Below are 18,921 nucleotides of genomic sequence, written 5' to 3'. Positions count from 1 at the left end.
GTGGAATCATATAGATGAATCAATATTTAAGAATGTTTTTAGTAAGTTCAAAGATAACAAAGGATATTTTGGTATTGGTTAGAATTTTTAGTTCTTTATATGTATGCCATGAATACACTACATATTTGAAAACAATAGGCATTGTTTTACAGAGAAAAACTGGGCATTGTACATATTTCTTTGCTAGGAGATGCACGACAAATGAAAGCTATATGTGTTCTAAAACTTTCTCCAAAAAGTGACTGATATCCTCTGACCAGAAGCAATCATAATCTGAAGCCCAAAGTCATACATGACACAATTTTCTGTGCAATCTTTAACCTTTACCTGCCCAAAAACAGCAGACTGGCTCTCCAACAGCTAAAGGGTCCAGACTGCAACTAGGGCCAAATAACTATTAGTCATGTAGTGTATTCCGGCCCCTACAGCAGAGCAAATATAGTCTTATGATATATTTGTGGATGTCACAAATGCCTGTGCTTCAAAGCTTGAGCCATGAACAGTGATATGGTATATTTTTAAAGGTGCTCAGAGTAGTGGCAGCCAAACATCCCACTCTTGCATGCTCGCCCACCAGTGCTTGTAAAGTCCATTTTGAGAATTGTTCGTAAACACAATATAAACGTTAGAAATGCATTGCTGAAACATGTTACAAAGACTGAACTATATAATGCTTAAAGATAGAGCTATACTGTTAAACAGTTTTTCACCATTTTTGTGAACAGGATTTATTGGGCAGGTCTAAACCTCAGCCATTTAGCACTGCCCTTCCCGCGAAACTACAAGAGCTGTGTTTGACCTGATCATTGTGTAACATCAGTGCAGTGAGAGGCATAGAGAGCAGACGCTTAAAATCGCTGTCACGGTACTTTGATGTCAAACACTGATTGTTCTGCGCAGTGCTGCATTATTTCGAACACACACATAATAACAAGAGTTCAAAAGCATCAGTGGTTCGTCTGTTCACTAATGACTTAATGCCACTGCCGTTAGATACTACAGCCTACAGTTTGTTATCTAGCTATGCCTTCGTCACATTACGTGGTGACTATAATTTACAAAACAACTGAACTTGGTCTCCTTATTTAAATCAATCTGCTTGAGAAAGTTGTGAGAGAAGGCAGCTTTGCCGTGAGTGGGCGTGGTTGAGCGGACACGCCCCCAGTGAGCGAGAGCAGAGAGGACGGCTTATTTTTTCAAGATTTTTTTTTGCATTCAAATTTGGCTGGGTGGTTAATAAAACTTTTTTTCTGAGGTGTGACAAACTGAGAACACACATTTAATATTGACTTTACCTGGACTTTTACCACTTTTATCCTTGGACAGTGACTAGAGCCATTTATTTGTTCTACTCTAGGAGGCCAGGGCACACTTGTGGCAGATGTTTCAACTCTTCCATTCGGGATCACAACCTCCAGATGCTCTCCGTCTTGTTTTGCACCTTCTCTTTATAGAATTTTGGCAGTGGAAATCTTTCTTAGGTATACCATTCCACTTGCTTTGGCTAGTCCTGTGCAACACCTTTTTTTGATGCGCTTGCATCCAGTAAGCTGTGGAGAGACCTTCATGTGGCTGAAGGGTTGACATGTGTTACTCTACAAGATCCAAGCTGTGTCCAAACCCCTTTTATGGTAGAGCCAAGCTAAGACCTCCTTTGGAGTTAGTCATTTCCCCTTGGGTTCTGTGATTTCAATGTCAACAACTGACCACAGGTTTTACGTTTATACATGGTTCAGTCAACCTCATGAGGTTCTAATGTAGGTGAGAGGAAGTGAAAAAAGCAAGGATGTGATTTCAATAAGGGATAATGTTGTAAGTGGGGAACCAGTAAGAAAGACAATTAATCAGTGCCTCCACAGCTGCTTCCTGACATTTCTGCAAAATGTTGTGGAAAATTTAATGAAGGCTAGCTTGTAATGGTTTCAAGCTTACCCGGTGGAAAATATGACAGTCTTTCCATAGACAATTAAGACCAACATGAAACCCTGTTTTTCACTTTTTTTATTCCTGTCTTTCCTTCCATAGGGCAGCGTTCTGTATTTAAGCCAAGGCTAAATGGAAACATGTACATTAAAACAGATACAGCTGTGGAGTCTAAAAAACCCTTAGGATTGTTGGCGCTTCACTAAGCAATCTAAGCAATGGCACCTACAGGAAGATTTAGTGTCAAATCGCACGTTCCCTCCCACCGTCCGCAAGGCGGGCATGTTTTTAAACACCGCCTCCAGGAATGCATCATAAATCCATCTAATGACCTATACATGGTGCTGATGATCTTTTCCTTATTTACTTCCATGACGTTTTCCTGCATTGCACCAGTCCACAACTATGCAGCTCTTGTTTTGGGAGCGGGTTATTCACAGAGAATGTTTTCATCTCTGCCGTTTTCAATTATCGAGCCATCCTGTAATTACACTGCTCTGCCCCGTATTGGACTGCTGGTGTGCCTCAGAGTCCTGGACCAGATCTCTATCCCAGACCTCTAGTGGCCGGTCCAGTAATTTATTTGATTGGTAACAGAATCTCGTGCTGGGGGGATAGTGCTTGGGCTTTCAGAGTGGCAGTTAAATTAGACATGACCTCATGTTGAAAGGGATTTATTCTCTCCTTAATAGCTGTTGTGCTTTCTATCAGCAGTCACTGCCTTTTGACCCGACACCCACAGCAGCACTCAGATCATGGTACTGTCCCGATGTAGACCTCTTCTTTGACAATGAGAAAGAAGAGAGAAGCACTGCTTGACTATAATAGGTTTACTCTGGGCTTCCCATTAGACCCCTGCAAATGGTTAGTGGCTTGTAGAAACTGATATCAGTAGCGTTTTCGATATTAGGCCATAAACGGCGGACATAATAACTGGGCACTTTCTTAACTGCCGTTACTGTTCATCAAGATAAATCTCAACATTTCCCAAACTGAGGCAGTGCTAATGTCTTATTTAATGGCTGATGTCAAGGCTCAGTCAAATTTTAGCGCATAGCAATTTGTTGAGAGAGGAGCCGTCTGGACAGACGATGTTATTTAAATAATCACCATTGATATGATTATAATGACAAGCTAATGGATAATGTGTCCTTTCCGCTGCTGTATCTCAAAACTAATCAGAGCGAGCTAGCGTTTTCTCCCTCTTCTTTATGCCCTGATATTGTCCTTATGAAAGAATTGCCCATCATTTCCATGAATGTGAGTCTGTTGATGCTTGATTTTTCCGGTACATTCACTCTCTCGCTCTCACTGAGTCGCTGGCATCACAGCTGCTAGATAATTACGCATTCGACCAAATGTCTTGAAGAGTTGTATGCACCTCATTTCCGGCTGCGTGCGGATCACAGCAGCTCTGCCATCCCTCTCGGCCCACACAGGCAGAGAACTGGATGGGCTGGGTTGTGTAACTGAAGCCCCTTTCATAACGCAATTCATCAACACCATAACCCTGCATGGTATTCATGCCTTCTCCTCCCACACAGGAACAGTCACCCACTCTCCTCACCCCGTCTCGAGATGGCTGTAGATGCTTCCCACGCATGCTTTCTCTCTCCAGGACGCACATAAATGCTGAGGCTCTCCTGTACAGAGTGTTAAAAATACTTCCCCTTTGCTTTAATGGCTTTTTCCTTTCCTCTATATAGCTTTGAGACTGGTTTATCTGTCTGAACTGCAAGCATGGCTGTCTTTTCATGAATTCCTATCGATCCTCCCATTTCCTCATTTCAGAAGGTTTTAAGGGCATTGTAGCTTTTGTCGAATGGTGCGCTATGAAAGTCCGGTGTCCTTGGAATGTGATTGCGATATTGCCGATGTGTAGAACTCCCCTCCGCTGGCCATCTGGACATGATTTTAGCAGGCTTGTGTCTCTGCACTGGCCTCTCACCCGGCTGCATGTGGAGCTGGATGAGTCGTCTGCCCAAGATTCAACTTTGGATTCTTAATGAGGAGTCAGTATGACACTCCAGGGGGCTGACTCGCACACATTTTGGGTGATACATCCTCCAGTCCTGCTAACACAGAGCAAAATCACACCGTAAAAGATGCTGGATGAGCAAAAGGTGAATCTTACGGGGAGCTGAGATAAACTGCAAAGACAAAAGTCCTGAGCGAATGAAGGAAAAGGTAGTGTGAGGATAGCATTAGTGGGCCATAACTCAGAATTGTCTCAGAAATTCCCTTTATTTGATTTAACGGACAGTGCTTTTTTCCGGTAGTTATAGTAAGTTCTATAAAAGAACAGCTATTGAGATCCTTCCCTCATACAGTCGTGGTTGCTTGAATAATTGCTTTGAATAGACATGTGCCAGTTCCTTTAAAACAGAAGACTTTATTGTGGTATCCTTACTTCAATCTATTTTCAGACTTGTACTCATCTGCTCTGTGCCAGATGATAAAGCCAGTTGGAGTAGTAAAAGTTGCCTCCATCACTAATGAGTTGGGATAGCTGGAACAAGGGCAGTGGAAAATCAACTCAGCAACCTCTCCTCCTCTGCAAGAGTAGTGGTATTTGTGCACACTTGAAATTCCCCTATGGCAGTAAAGTTTCTCTTGAGACAACCAAGCTAGGTGTAAGCAAAATTTAGACGAATGGCGACACGGTGGATACAAATAAGGTGCCAAATAAAGTTGACCATTATTGTTTTAACAGTAGGAATTTGTCATTATAGCCTCTATAACCATTGAATTGAAACAATTAGCAGTCGGTTGAATTATTCAGTGTCTGTCCTACAAGGGACAAAAAAATTGTGCCACTTGGACTCAGGGAAATGAGATCTGGCTTGTGTACCTCCCCAGCATCATGGCTGTGATGTCATGAGAGAGTAGACAAAAGGTGGAACCCAATCTCTGGAACACACCGCTCGGTGTGCCCAGGTGCACCGCAGTGAGCTACATGATCTAGTAACAGTGTCTGCCTCCAAAGGGTCCATTAGCTTAAGTATGCAAACTGCAGTCACATACATATCACCTAATTATTTCTGAGTCATTTACACTACTGAGGTTCCAGATCTTTGTGCTTGTACCAAGAGATCACACCATAAGCAGCTTTGGACTGCAAAACCATCAATTTAAAAAGAGGGGAGCGGTAAATGGACAAGCTTGACTGAATTACCCTAGTTGTTTATTGCTATAAGCCTGTAACTTTGGCAGAAGATATACAGGCAGGCAGCTGATAATCACAGTGTTAAAGAGCATGACTCTTTAAAAAAAAAAATCCAGGTCTGCATCTATTCTTCATTTAGTTGTTAATTTATATATTTATTTGTTTGCGGTCTTGCAGTGTCCTGCGGTGAACTTTGGAGAGATTAGGCATTTCCACTGCATAATGGCTTTAAATGTGATAGCACTTTAAAAAGACAGGGAGTCTCCCTTCAAGTGAAAAGGATATCCAACTGGCTTAGAATGTGACATAATGCTTCTCCAAATCCTTTTAGGACTGCTGCACCGTGCAGCATTCATTGACAAACAGACTTTGAGAAGACTGCTGTTAATCCTCTCACTGGAATCTGACAGCAGAACTGTAAAATGCATAATCCTTGCATTAGATTAGGTGGTGTATTTTTATTCATGAGCAGGCATCCTCATAAAAGTTTTTATGTTCTTTATTATACCGGTATTGTGCATCCAGCATGGAGGCCCTAGGCTAAGAACTTCCTACACTTTGTATACTGAAATGGGGCAGGAAGATGAGTGGGACAGCATACAGCAGCATACTGATCTCAGCCATGCAAGGATCACAATAATCTTTGGGCATAAACAAGTTTCATAACCATCAAGCATGGGGTGGTTAAAAAATATGTCTCAAGTGATGTGTGTACAACAGCACATACTGTATATTCACTCTGTAACAGAGGCAAAGAGCACAGAGACTTCATGTCATATAAGATTCTTTTAACCTCTTTTGGTTTATGTAATACGACTTAGTGCGGTGAATGGAGGTACTGCTCTTATCCTCTTCACAGTGTGTGTCCCACACATGCGCTCTATCAAACACATCCATTTGCCTCTTAAAAATGTGATTCAAAGTATTTTTAACCTCCCTTAGAAACATAGATTATGCAATTCATTCAGTAGATGCAGTATCTCACAACCCAAAAACCCATCATGTCAAAGGCAAGAAAAAAAAGGGCAAAAGCCTAAGCAATAGGACTGGATAAAATGATGAGATGTATCACAGCAACAGTACAAGTACCGTTACATATTTCACTATATTGTTGTTGCAGTAGGTATAAAGATCCACACAGTGCAGTACTACATAGTATCAACACATAAGGGAGGTAAAGAAACATGCATGAATGAGAAAAAGTGCATTAAAGAGAAGATTGATCAATATATTGTCAATCCAACAGATTAGTGCAGCATGTCCCAAAGTGACCTTAAATAGCTGCTGCAATCTATGATATGTTATTTAAAACAATCTATGTCCTTTAAACTAGTATTAGGAGTAACTTGAAAATAAATTGTGGTCCTTTTATAGAAATATTTCTGTGTCACTGCATTCTAAAAGCTTTACTAATTTACGGAATTGGCCAGAAAGTTTAATATGCATCATATAGGAAACATTGCCTGACAATGCTGCTGTACATTTACAATTTCTGTTTTAGAGCAACAGCAGCTGGGGAGTTCAACTCATAGTTTGTCTTGGTTTGTGAACACATACTTTCCGGTGTCAGGCATGGAAGAATTATGAAAACAAAATGAACCAAAAGTTAATGTTTCAAGTGCTATAAATACCAGTGGTTTTTCTGCCCTGCTATTTTTAGTGCTCACATCGCCTTCCAGACACCAGCGTCACACAGTTTCCTTGCTCATACCCATGCAGTGCTGTCTGTTGCAATCAGAACGAGCCTGAGATTAAGATATACATCACACAGAGAGAGTGTTCAGTACCTTCCCTTTACAAACATGTTCATGTTCTATTTATTGCTTTGAGTACATACTGTACCTTAAGGCTGTATTTTGGTCTGCCCCCAACTTTGTCTTTAAGTGTTTACAGTGTTAAGGTTTGTAAAAGCATAGAAAAACCCAAAACTCTTAAGAAAGAAAATGCTTAGAGTTTGCTCTTTAAACACCCACACACACACTACGTCGAATGTCATTTGCATTCCTTGGGCTATTTTTATATGTTTGTGTCTCTTTAGGAAATGAGTGGGCAAGGTTGTTAATGATGACTCATGAGCAGAGGGAGGTGGTAGCTCCTCTGCATCAGTTCATTGAAAACTCTTGACACACTTGCTAGGCGAGAAGTACACAGCTGTGCAGCTGCCTCGATATCAAACTGAAAGAAATAAAACAAGAAAGCAAGCTGTAATTGAAGTATGACGAGCAGCAGAGTCACATGACAAACTGCCATACTGTTTTGTTTAGACAGCTGAGTATTTTTTGCCAGCTTTTCTTAGACATCAGCTTTTAAAATCTTAAAGTAGCATTTTCTTTAATACGTTTAGAACATAAAACCTGGTCTAAAAACAATGTTTAAACATAATTTTATTTATTCTCTCTTACAGATACTGAAACAGAGGACATTAAACAGAAGAGGAACAAGCCTAGATGAAACAAAAAGTAAATGGACTGTTGAAATGAGTGATGAAAAGATACTGACCTGATTGTCAAAGAGGGACAATCATTTACATTTTAAAGTGGAGCAACACTTGAACTATGGAAGCAGAAAGACCTTTTATTTAGGAGTCACTTAAGTAACTCATCTGGCATGACAGCTTTCATGAATGAAATCTAGCAAACAGCTTCAGAAACCCCATTGAAGTACTAGGAAAAATGGAGACACATGAACCTGCCGTTGGCCAAAAATGCACCAAGGAGCAACGGGAAAAGAACCCCTTACAAAGAAAATGGGTCTCTGAGCCCTCTGCTGGAACAAAAAGAAGTACCTTCGGAGATCCAGATGTTAAAAGACACATGCATCGTGAGCAAAGTCTTACAAGTGGGACAAGCCTTGCTAACTCTACACAAAAGTTTAGCTCTGGAAAGCTGATGTCATCTGCAGTGACACACTCATCACAAGAAAGCCAGTTTCAACAGGTCTTCCCTCGGCCTTACTCCTACCAGTTGCCACATTCATACCCGCAGGAGCCTTTCCTTGGTGGTACAAAGCCACAACCTGGGTTAGAGGCCCATGCCTGGTCTTTCTCTGGTCAAATGCAATCTCTGCCACCAGATGATATGTTTCCTGTGCACTCCCGCTCTCACGGAGTATTTCCCCGTCAGAAGTCTCCAGCTGGTTTTGGACAGTTTTCCCAATCTGGATCCGAGCAGCAAGATGAAATTCATAAAAAGGAACAAAAACCCAAGAAGCCAGGAAAGTACATATGTCACTACTGCGGCAGGGCATGTGCTAAACCCAGTGTGCTTAAAAAACACATACGGTCCCACACAGGGGAGCGTCCTTATCCCTGTGTTCCATGTGGTTTTTCATTCAAAACCAAGAGCAATTTGTATAAACACAGAAAATCGCATGCTCATGCTATCAAAGCAGGACTTGTTCCATTCTCTGAGTTAGCAACTCGAACAGACACTGATCAAGCATCTTCAGTTGGGGAAGCAGAGGCACACTCTGATGGTGAACAAAGCACTGACACTGATGAAGAAACTGCAGAAGGTGCAATGTTCCCTGAAAAACGTAGCCCACAGATATCATTTGAATCTGACAAGAGCCCAATGGAAAGGGGACCAGCGTACGCAGATCCAGCAGAGGAACTATCCGTGGCATCTATGAAAGTGCCTATCTTAATTGTTCCAAAACAAGGGGTACCATCACCTGCCACAGAGTGTCCCCAGTTTACAGACATCAAAGGTTCAGTTATTGGTGGACAGATGGGCAGAGGAGATGAGTCTCATACAGTCAAAAAGAGACTTGCCTTAAGACTCACTGAGAAAAAGGACCAGGATTCAGAGCAGTCTCAAAATCTCTTGAGCCCCCACAGCAAAGGTAGCACTGATTCTGGTTACTTTTCCCGCTCAGAGAGTGCCGAACAGCAGATCAGTCCACCCAACACCAATGCAAAGACATATGAAGAGATAATGTTTGGAAGAACTTGGTACCACAGAACCAACTCCAGATCTAGACAATCAGTCACAGCTGGGATGGTAGCTATTGTTAGTCAAGACACTAATATCAACAAGCCTAGTGCCATGCAGGAGTTGGCCATGGGAAAGATATCAGAGGGTCATGTTTTTTATCAAAGTGATTGTGCAGAATCACATTTAATTGCTGGATGTGACCCAAAGCATTATCATGCTGGCTCTTGCCAAACTAGCACAGGTCTTCTGGAAGCACCTTCTGATTCAGGGCCACTTATTAGAAGCAACTCAATGCCAACACCTTCTCCAACCAACCTCAATGTACCACCAAGTCTAAGAGGGAGCCACTCATTTGATGAGATGATGACCCAAGATGACGTCTTTTATGGAGGGGCTGCGGGTCTAAAAAGGTTAAGAAGGCAGGCTGCTTTTGAACACTCTGCCCAAGAAGGTCATGGAGAATCAGACAACTATGGCAAAATCACAGGTCTAAATTCAAATTTGAAAATGGGGGGTCCTTTGATGCCAGAATTTAAAGGCTCTGGGTCAGAGATGGCTTGCCCAGAAGTACGCACAGCATATGCTTCATATGATACAAAGGTGGAGTTTACCACAAGAAAAAGACGCATGAAAAAGAGTGTGGGTGAAGAAGAAGATTGCCTTGGACAAGATGATAGTAGTCGAAGTGGCTCTACTGAAATGACAGGGGATTATGATCTAAGACAAGGAAGTCAAGATTCTGCCAAAGCTGCTCCTACTAGTAAGGGTTCCATGTATAGAGCACACAGCCCATCAGACAGTTTTGACAGAGGCTCATGTATGACTCCAGAGGACATTGTACTTGTTCAAGATTCAGACACGAAGACGGCTGGTAATGTAATATCTGTCATTCAACATACGAATTCGCTGAGTAGGCCAAACTCATTTGAGAAGACCGAATCAATTGAACATCCATTTTATCAGCCAGATAAGCATGCTGGACATCTTTCTGAGCAATCGGACTCGGAAAACATTGATGATGTGCAGAGCCCTGATTCTCATCATAGATCAGAAAGCATGGAACATCAGCAGCAGGGTGACAATGAACATGGATCTTTCTCTTCTAATCCACTCTATCATATGCCCCACAAACTTGTACGACAACCCAACATTCAAGTGCCTGAAATACGAGTTACAGAAGAGCCTGACAAACCAGAAAAAGAACCTGAAGTACCAGTAAAAGAACCAGAAAAACATGTTGAGGAATTTCAGTGGCCACAAAGGAGTGAAACATTGTCCCAGCTTCCTGCAGAGAAGCTGCCCCCAAAGAAGAAACGTCTGCGTCTTGCAGATATGGAGCACTCTTCTGGGGAGTCAAGTTTTGAGTCCACTTGTACTAGCCTTTCAAGAAGCCCTAGTCAAGAAAGTAACTTATCGCATAGCTCAAGTTTTTCAATGTCTTTTGATAGAGAGGAAAACATCAAATCTGTATCCCCAACTAAACAAGATGACTTTACTAAACAGTCTGAGTTCTTAACTGTTCCAGGTAGTGGCCATTCTCTGTCTATACCAGGCCATCATCAAAGAGAGATGCGACGCTCATCATCAGAGCAGGCCCCCTGTGCTCTACCCACTGAAGTACCAGAAATACGAAGTAAGTCATTTGATTATGGAAGTCTTTCAACTGGATCAAGACAAGGAGAAGTTTATGCAAGTGCTTCGGCTATGAAGGAGCGTAGACGAGGTTACCTTGTTAGACAGGCATCTCTCAGCGTCTATCCTGAAGTAGTGGTTCAAGAGCCAATCTCAGAGTTCAATATCAAACAAGAGCATTCTGACCATGTTTCTCAAGCTGCTTTAACTGGTGCATCCTATTGTGACTTGGCAAGACCCAGAAGAGGTACACAGTCAGTTCTTGGATCACATCACTTGCTGCAGCAAAGCATCAGTGAAGACAGTCTTTCTGAGGATCATTTCCAGAATGTTCCTCGTTTGCCCGCACAGCTTTCATCAGATAGTGAACATTCAGTGCATGAGCACATGACCCAGGATATAATTCAGCATTCTTCACTTCAGAGCAACCTGCCATCCTCACCTTTCTTGCCATTTCAACCAATGCTCTGGCACCCTGAATCAACACAAAGAAACAAGCAGCATCTGGCATTCCAGGCACAACAACTACAGAAACTACACATCAAACAGCCAAATCTACAGCCCATGCTACAAAAATCATACCAACCTCCTCATCAAATTCAGGTGCAAACAGACTCAAAAACTGATGTTGCAAGTCACAACTATCCATATCCTTCAAGAGCCTCCCCGCAGCAACTTGGAGTCTTGTCATCTAAAGTGCTGACTACAAGCTTCTTGCAACAAGTTCAGCCTATCTTTGCTACTCAAAATGTAGGTTCGCAACCATCACTACCTGGAATGCTGGTACCAGTCAGAATCCAGACAAATGTGCCATCTTATGGTAGTGTAATGTATACAAGTGTTTCACAAATCCTTGTCACTCATTCTCAGAGCACAACTTCTGTCAGAGTTTTATGCACAGACAATGCGTCGACTGTTTCACTAACAGGCACTGCATCAAAGCAACAAGTTGGCATCAATTTATCCAAAATATTAGGACATTCAGAAGGGTCCTTAAATATTCCAATATGGAAAGTACCTGAATATTTACCTGGGAGCCTTAATACGGGAATTCCTTTGTCTTTGACATCAGGAACTATCTCTACTACAGATGCTTCCTCTAGTATTGGGGGGAGTAAGAGAATGTTGTCACCAGCCAGCAGTCTTGAGCTTTTTATTGAAACCAAACAACAAAAACGGGTCAAAGAAGAAAAGATGTATGGCCAGATAGTAAAAGAGCTTAGTGCAGTTGAACTAAGCAATTCCAGTGCACCGAAAGATAAATCCCCCAAACCTGAATTTTCAAAGAGAGATGACTCCATAGATGAACCAGAGAGGATGTCCTCATCTCCACCCACTGATTTCTTGTCATCTAAATTCCTTGGGTACCCATCTGCACCTCGTTTACCTGATGTGCCACCAAAAGACAACTTCATTCCACCCTTGCAAATTATTACAAATGTGGCTAGCAGAGCAGATTCTCCAGAGGAGCTTGATGTAGATGAATCTACCCCGGAGGCAAGCTCAAGTCCACAATCAGTAATCTCCTCAAGTGATACTCAAGAAGAAACTAAGCAGAACATGGGTAACAAGTTCCCAGTAAACATGCTAGTGCAGCTAGCTGCTAATCAGGGTGGTGGAGTTGTTGGTAACACACTCCTGCTCACTGACCTGGCAGATGTCCATCAGTTTTTTCAATTTCCAAGTCTTCGCACACCAACCAGTGTCAGCTGGTGCTTCCTAAATTATACCAAGCCAAATTACGCACACACAACTCCCCTAACCTCTGTGTATGGTTCTTGGTGCGTCAGCTCTTACAACCCAAACCCACTCAACCTCAGCACCAAGGCCACTTTGGCACTTCTTCGATCAAAACAGAGGAAGAACACAGAAATGTATACAATGGCTGCTATGTATCAACCTGGCACTGGAAAACTTGTTTCGTCTCTCCGGTGGAAACAGAAGTTTGAGCAGGTAGTTCTGACTCCTGAAAACACACACAAATTAGAGATCTAATTTAATTAAAATCTTAATTTAATGTGAAAGAAAAGCATTTACACATAATAAATATTTAATTTTATTTCTTTTTGTTCTGAATTTTGAATTTTAGACCAATGCAGAGTTTGCTATATTATATATATATATATATATATATATATATATATATATATATATATATATATATATATATATATATATATATATATATATATAAATCTGTGTGTGTGTGTGTGTATATATATATATATATATATATATATATATATATATATATATATATATATATTTGTTAAAAAAATCTGCATAAATTTACCACTTGAAAACATATTTCTATAAAACATAAGTTGCATTTACTCATTTTTAAATGATCAAGTTGATTACAAATGAATTAAGAGAAAATGCACATACCTACTTTATGCTTATTATGCTTACCTCGTCTCTGTTTACATTTCCAGTTGAAGCCAGAGATCATACAGTTGGATGTTGGAAAGTTTGGGAAGAAAATGAAGGGAATCAGCTTAAGAGACAGGGGGAAAGAAGACCACGGAGAGAAAGAAGCTTCTTCAAAGCAGACTGAACCCACTCGCATCAAAATCTTTGAAGGAGGGTATGTGAAGATCTGTGTTTATTTTCCAACACATAACTTAGTATGCTTTATACAAGATTGGACCCTTTTCTAAAATGCAATTAAAAGTCACTGAGGAATTAAACTACAACGGTCTATGAACATATCATTAAATTTATGGTGCCTAAACATGTTCAACACAAGTATCTGAAATGTATACCACTACAACTATTTGGATGCTTTGTATAATATTATCCTGTGTGAGGAAAAACTTAAATTGCTACAGCTGTGAAAATGTTTTTTTTTTTTTTCAAACATATAAAAGAATCAGGCCTTAAAAATATATAATGCGTTTTATAAAAAGTTTTTAACGTATTTGATATCATTTCACATCACTATTAACCAATATATTTTATATCTTCCAATAATGTAAATAACCCTTGCCTTGTTTTTATTTCAGGTACAAATCCAATGAAGACTATGTTTATGTGCGTGGCCGAGGCCGGGGAAAGTACATCTGTGAGGAGTGTGGGATCCGCTGTAAAAAGCCAAGCATGCTGAAGAAACATATTCGCACACACACAGATGTCAGACCATATGTTTGCAAGTTCTGCAACTTTGCTTTTAAAACAAAAGGTAGGTTTTCTCATGCATTTCCAGAAAACCAATACATGCAAAAGCACACATAACATTAAAAACAACATTGTACAATTTAATGAATACCATGATTTTTGTACTTTTTGTACATTATTTGTTTTTACCACAGTATACCGGATGATATCTGTACTATTTAATCAGAATAAAAGGCAGGTTACACATTATTTTGGGCATGTCAGTGCAAGTAATTCATACTCTTTAAAATCTGTTTTCAGGAAACCTCACGAAACACATGAAGTCAAAAGCTCACATGAAAAAGTGCTTAGAACTTGGAGTGTCAGTGACATCAGTGGATGAGACTGAAGCAGAAGAACCAGGTACGATTCAGATTCTAAATACATTTTACTTAGATCTTTTATATTGCAATATATTTTGTCATCTGGAAGTACTACCAGTTCAGGAAAATTATAATTAAATTAAATTAAATTACTAATTAAAAATTACCTTCTACTTCCTCCATTGTAATTGCATGTTTTATCAAAGGGAGAAAAAGAAACCCAGAAACCTTTCTAGACCAACTGATATTTAGGATTAAAATAAACACAATTTGCTATTAAAACACCTGTGAAAGTCAATTGAGAAAATGTGTTATTGTACTTTTTTTCCAGACACATCTGAGGAGGTCCAAAGAGCATCGGAAAAAATGTCAGAGATAATGGCAGAGCACCAATTTTCTGATGCTGATGATTCAGAGGGTGCTGAAGAGGATGGTGATGAAGTTGATGAAGATGACGATGACGATGATGAGTATGATGGTGATTCAACCCCGAAGACACGGTCCCGAAGCACAAGTCCACAGCCATGTGCCATCCCCTCGCTCTCCATCACTGCAGTCGCTGCTTCACAAGAGTCCACACCAGAGCCTTTGGCCGCTGTCTCCAAACAGCCTCTTTTCACTTATTTCACTAGTCTGCCCAGTATTCAGATTACCCAACTCATGGCACCCAGTGAGAAAGCTGGAGAGGCCCAGATGGCTGAATACCAGAAGCTCCTTCAAGGGGCTCTGGGTGAAGATCACAAAAACAGACTGGATGTGCCTAGCTCTATGGATGAAGACCTGTCTCTCTCTCCGGACCACAGCTCATCCTCCTTTGACTTCTCCTGCTCCCGTCTGTCTTCACCCGGCTGTGATTCCTCCCCTCTGCGAGAAAGCTCACCTTCCTCCAGGCGATATCTGTCCCCTCGAAGGGACCTCTCACCACGTGGCCGTTTATCACCAAGGCGAGAAGCCTCTCCCCTTAGGCATATCTCCCCCAGGCGGGATGTTTATAGAAGGGATCTGTCACCAAGGAGGGACCTTTCTCCAAGAGGACATCTCTCTCCCATCTCTCAGACAGGACGGCCTACATCCCCAGGAAGGGATCTCTCAGGCAGACTTTCTCCCAGAAGTCGTAGGGGCATGATCAGACCTGTGTCCCCCAGGAGGGGTCTCCACTATCAAAGTGGTCCATGGGCGCACAACCCCAGCCCACACGCAGAGATGATATCATTAAGCCAAAAGACCAAAAGCCATGCAGAGCTGGAGCTGGTAAGTTATATTTGGTTTATAAAACCTTATATGTCCTGTCATTATTAGCTTTTCTAAAACAAATGAACACTAGCTAGGCAACCATACCGAGTCCATCTCAAAATTACACAATTACATGTGTGCAAGAGATAAAAGGTCATTGTTGTTTGAAGTGAAGAGTAATAATAACTATATATCAAAGGAAAGGCAAAAGTATACAGCACATTGGATCCTTGATGAAGTATACAAAGCTCAAATACAAGTTTAGACAAGTCAACTGCAGTGGTAGTCAGTTAATGTCTCTAACAAACAAACTGCCATCATACCATAGATGATAATAGCATTTCTATTAATATTGTATACTAGTTGTTTAAGAACTCCCTGGAGAAAGTGGAAAACTGCAGTGCCTATACAGTGTGTGCAGTATAGTAATTCATTTCAGTGCTACCTGGCTTGTTACCATAGAGGTAGGGGTATAATAAGATAAATGAGCAAGGTCTATTATGTAAGCTTGGCCCTTTTTACTGGCAACTGTTGTTTTTGTTCGTTGCGGTCTTGTTAAATTTTCCAAACTTTCCAAGAGGTCCAGTTTAAATAACTGAGAAACAAGCCCCAGATAAGCAGAATAACAGACATTATTAAGTATTTCAAGAATTCTTTGCTTTACTATCTTTACTTTATCTTTATCTTATCACCCAAGATGTATTTAGCTTCACAAGGATTTATTTAAACACTGACTTTAAGATTTTCCAGGAATAATTTTGTAATGTAAATTAACCGCATCTTCCAATTGTTTAGGACCACCGGAAGACATTGCATCTTCAAGGGGAGGCCCGCAATGCAGATGCACCCAATGTCCACCAGGGATTATTTAGCCACCTTCCCCTGCACTCCCAGCAACAGATCCGCACTCCGTTCTCCATGATACCCATTGGTGGCATCCAGATGGTCCATTCTGTGCCCACTTCTGTCACTGGTCATGTCCATCCCACACGCCTTCCCCTTCAGAAGAGCACTTCTGAGGATTCCAGCACCAGCGAGGTGTCCTTCCACCTTCCAGAGGGCCGAGGGCCCACCAGCAGAGGCCCAGAAGACTCCCAAGAATCCCAAGAAAAATCCATGTCCCCCAAGGCTGCGTCACCTTCCTCACAAAAGTCACGAGAGGACAGCGCCGACATGTCCGACAAGGAAAGCAAGCAGGAAGAGTGCATCCAAACGTGCACTAAGGCGATTGCCTCGCTGTGCATTGCCTCTGAAGAAAATCCAGAAAAATCAACTGTTCCAATTGATCCTTACCATCAGCACACATTATCTCATTCGCCCGCAGCTCAGCAAGACTGTGCGGCGAGAGCGCAGCACTACTGCAGCTCAGAGATCAGTCACCCCCTACACTCCAGAGCAGAGAGCAGTGTGTCTGCCACATCAAAGACTCCCACAGCAAGCCATCCCACTCTCTACAACACAGAGACGACAGAGCGAGCGTCTGGCCAACAGGGCCGTGGAGAGAGGCCAGCGACCATAAAAAAAGGCAAAGATTTAAAAGACGCCACTATTAACAACAGGTGAACAAGGTCGAATGGAGAGGGGTAAACTTACGCTCACACATTTTCTATTTTACACATGTACATCCATGTACACACGGAAAATCAGTCTCAAATTACAAGCTGATTCAGTGGTTTTAATGTACATGTATAGCATGCCTTTTATAACACGGTTTGCTATCTCAACTATAATTACTTTCTTATTTAAAGTTTCAAAGAATATACATATATATAAATATATATGTGTTAACTTATATATGAGCCTGACCAAAATTGCTTATGGACTTTGTCTGGTACTTTTAAAAAATGTACAGATGTGTGTGCCTTTTCTTTACTTTTTGCTTATATTCTTATAAGCATTAAACAGGAAGACATGTAAATATATATCGAGTTTTGTGTATCCCGCTTTGTAATAAATGCAATTTACCGTCTTTTTGGACACTTTGGGTCTGAATGATGTGAAGTATCAATACATGTAAGGTTGCACTAAAACATATTTTTATATGTGTGAAATTAAATGGCTTTTGTGTACAGCAGCGATTCTATAATACTATTTATTGTATCATGTTTCATAAATTGTACATTTTTCTTAATGTTGTGGATGCCTTTTCTATGTAAAGCATGGGTTTTGCTATTGCATAATTAGAGCAAAAAATTATGTACATGTAATATGGCTTTATATATTTAGAAGTATGTGTGCATATACTTCTCAGTAAACTCGCTTTATTTAGAATTCTATATAATTTAAATAAATGTTTATATACCTAGTATACAGAAAAACAATATATCTGCACATGTTTTAGATTGACACCCACATACAGTACGGTAGTTGGTTCTAAGTGCTTGTACCCTTCTCTTTCCTATTGGCTGGTAGGCTACACTAGTTGTGATTTCATTGTTCACATTTTAAATGTAGAACTGTTAAGCATTAAGTGAATCAACTTTCGCACTTCTGCATTTCCTCCACCACTTATTGAGGTAGATGTGAAAGGTATCTTCTGTGAATTATGTTGCTTGAAGTACTTGACTTGTTGATGATTAGTATGGGGAACATTCCAACAGATGTAAATATCGGATGCCTATGGTTCTGTATACCCTCATAGCCATACATATTCACACATTGAAGGAGTTCGTCAAGGGCCACGTCATCAGTCCGTTAACACTTTTATAAATGTACATACAAAAACTCCAATACTGAGAACTCCTAAAATGCACCTTATGTTTCTTAAACCTTCCTAACGAATCCCAAATTATATCACTTTTAGAACTGGGATTGGAAATACAGATTTTCCTTTTCTTTTTTGGAATATGTTTTGAGTTAAAGCAACCTAACTGAACTGGAGTATGGAGCCAGTGCACTTGTGTGTATATCTGTATTTTGTATTGTGTGTATATGATCTATGTAATTGACTCCTTTGACATTTTTGTCGGTAGTCCCTGCTATCCACTTAACTGTATTAACATGTCTTTCAAACCTAAGGTATCAAAAGCACAAATCATTGTATTGAAACAAACAAAAAGAATAAAAGACAAACATAATTAAAAACTAAAAATAAAAAGGGTAACTTTGTGATTTTCAGTGGAAAAACAAATATGTACAATATCAGTTTTGTCGAATCACAGCACAGGTGAAAAAAAATACAGATTGCTGTTTTCAAATAAATACAACTATGGTAACTTTGCATGTCCGTAGTGTCTTAATGCTTCTCTACTTTTCCAGGAAACTGGCACAAAACACGAATGCTCAAATTCTCTTTCAACTTGTGTAAAAAGAGGGGTGAGAAAGGAGAGGACAAAACGAAGAATTTGAAAAAGGATCAGATACACAATCAGATTGAATCTGTCAGTACACAAAGACATCTTGCATTGCTAATTTTAGTAGTTCTGCCTGACTGTACATGAAAACTGTATCACCACAATGTTAATACACATTGACACAAATAGGTTGATGTGACATCTTTTGTGCATCTACCAATTAGATCAACCCATCAATCTTCCTGCTTTCATTTATTTTT

General features: G+C 40.5%; 1 protein-coding gene across 4 annotated transcripts in view; it reads left to right on the top strand.

Moving 5' to 3' along the window:
- hivep2a (HIVEP zinc finger 2a) overlaps positions 1-18,583 on the top strand; it is a 69,730-nt gene extending 51,147 nt beyond the window's left edge. For all 4 annotated transcript variants that reach the window (XM_043220378.1, XM_043220376.1, XM_043220377.1 and 1 more), the window contains 6 exons: positions 7,494-12,609; positions 13,092-13,243; positions 13,662-13,837; positions 14,074-14,175; positions 14,467-15,386; positions 16,164-18,583. In XM_043220378.1, the coding sequence (XP_043076313.1) occupies positions 7,762-12,609; positions 13,092-13,243; positions 13,662-13,837; positions 14,074-14,175; positions 14,467-15,386; positions 16,164-16,931 (6,966 nt within the window). In that variant the 5' untranslated portion in view covers positions 7,494-7,761 and the 3' untranslated portion in view covers positions 16,932-18,583. The remainder of the gene's footprint in view (positions 1-7,493; positions 12,610-13,091; positions 13,244-13,661; positions 13,838-14,073; positions 14,176-14,466; positions 15,387-16,163) is intronic.
- Positions 18,584-18,921: the final 338 nt, after the last annotated feature.

The sequence above is a fragment of the Puntigrus tetrazona genome, chromosome 20 (genome assembly GCF_018831695.1).
Source record: "Puntigrus tetrazona isolate hp1 chromosome 20, ASM1883169v1, whole genome shotgun sequence".
NCBI classification, from domain to species: domain Eukaryota; kingdom Metazoa; phylum Chordata; class Actinopteri; order Cypriniformes; family Cyprinidae; genus Puntigrus; species Puntigrus tetrazona.
This window is presented reverse-complemented; position numbering and strand designations above follow the sequence as displayed.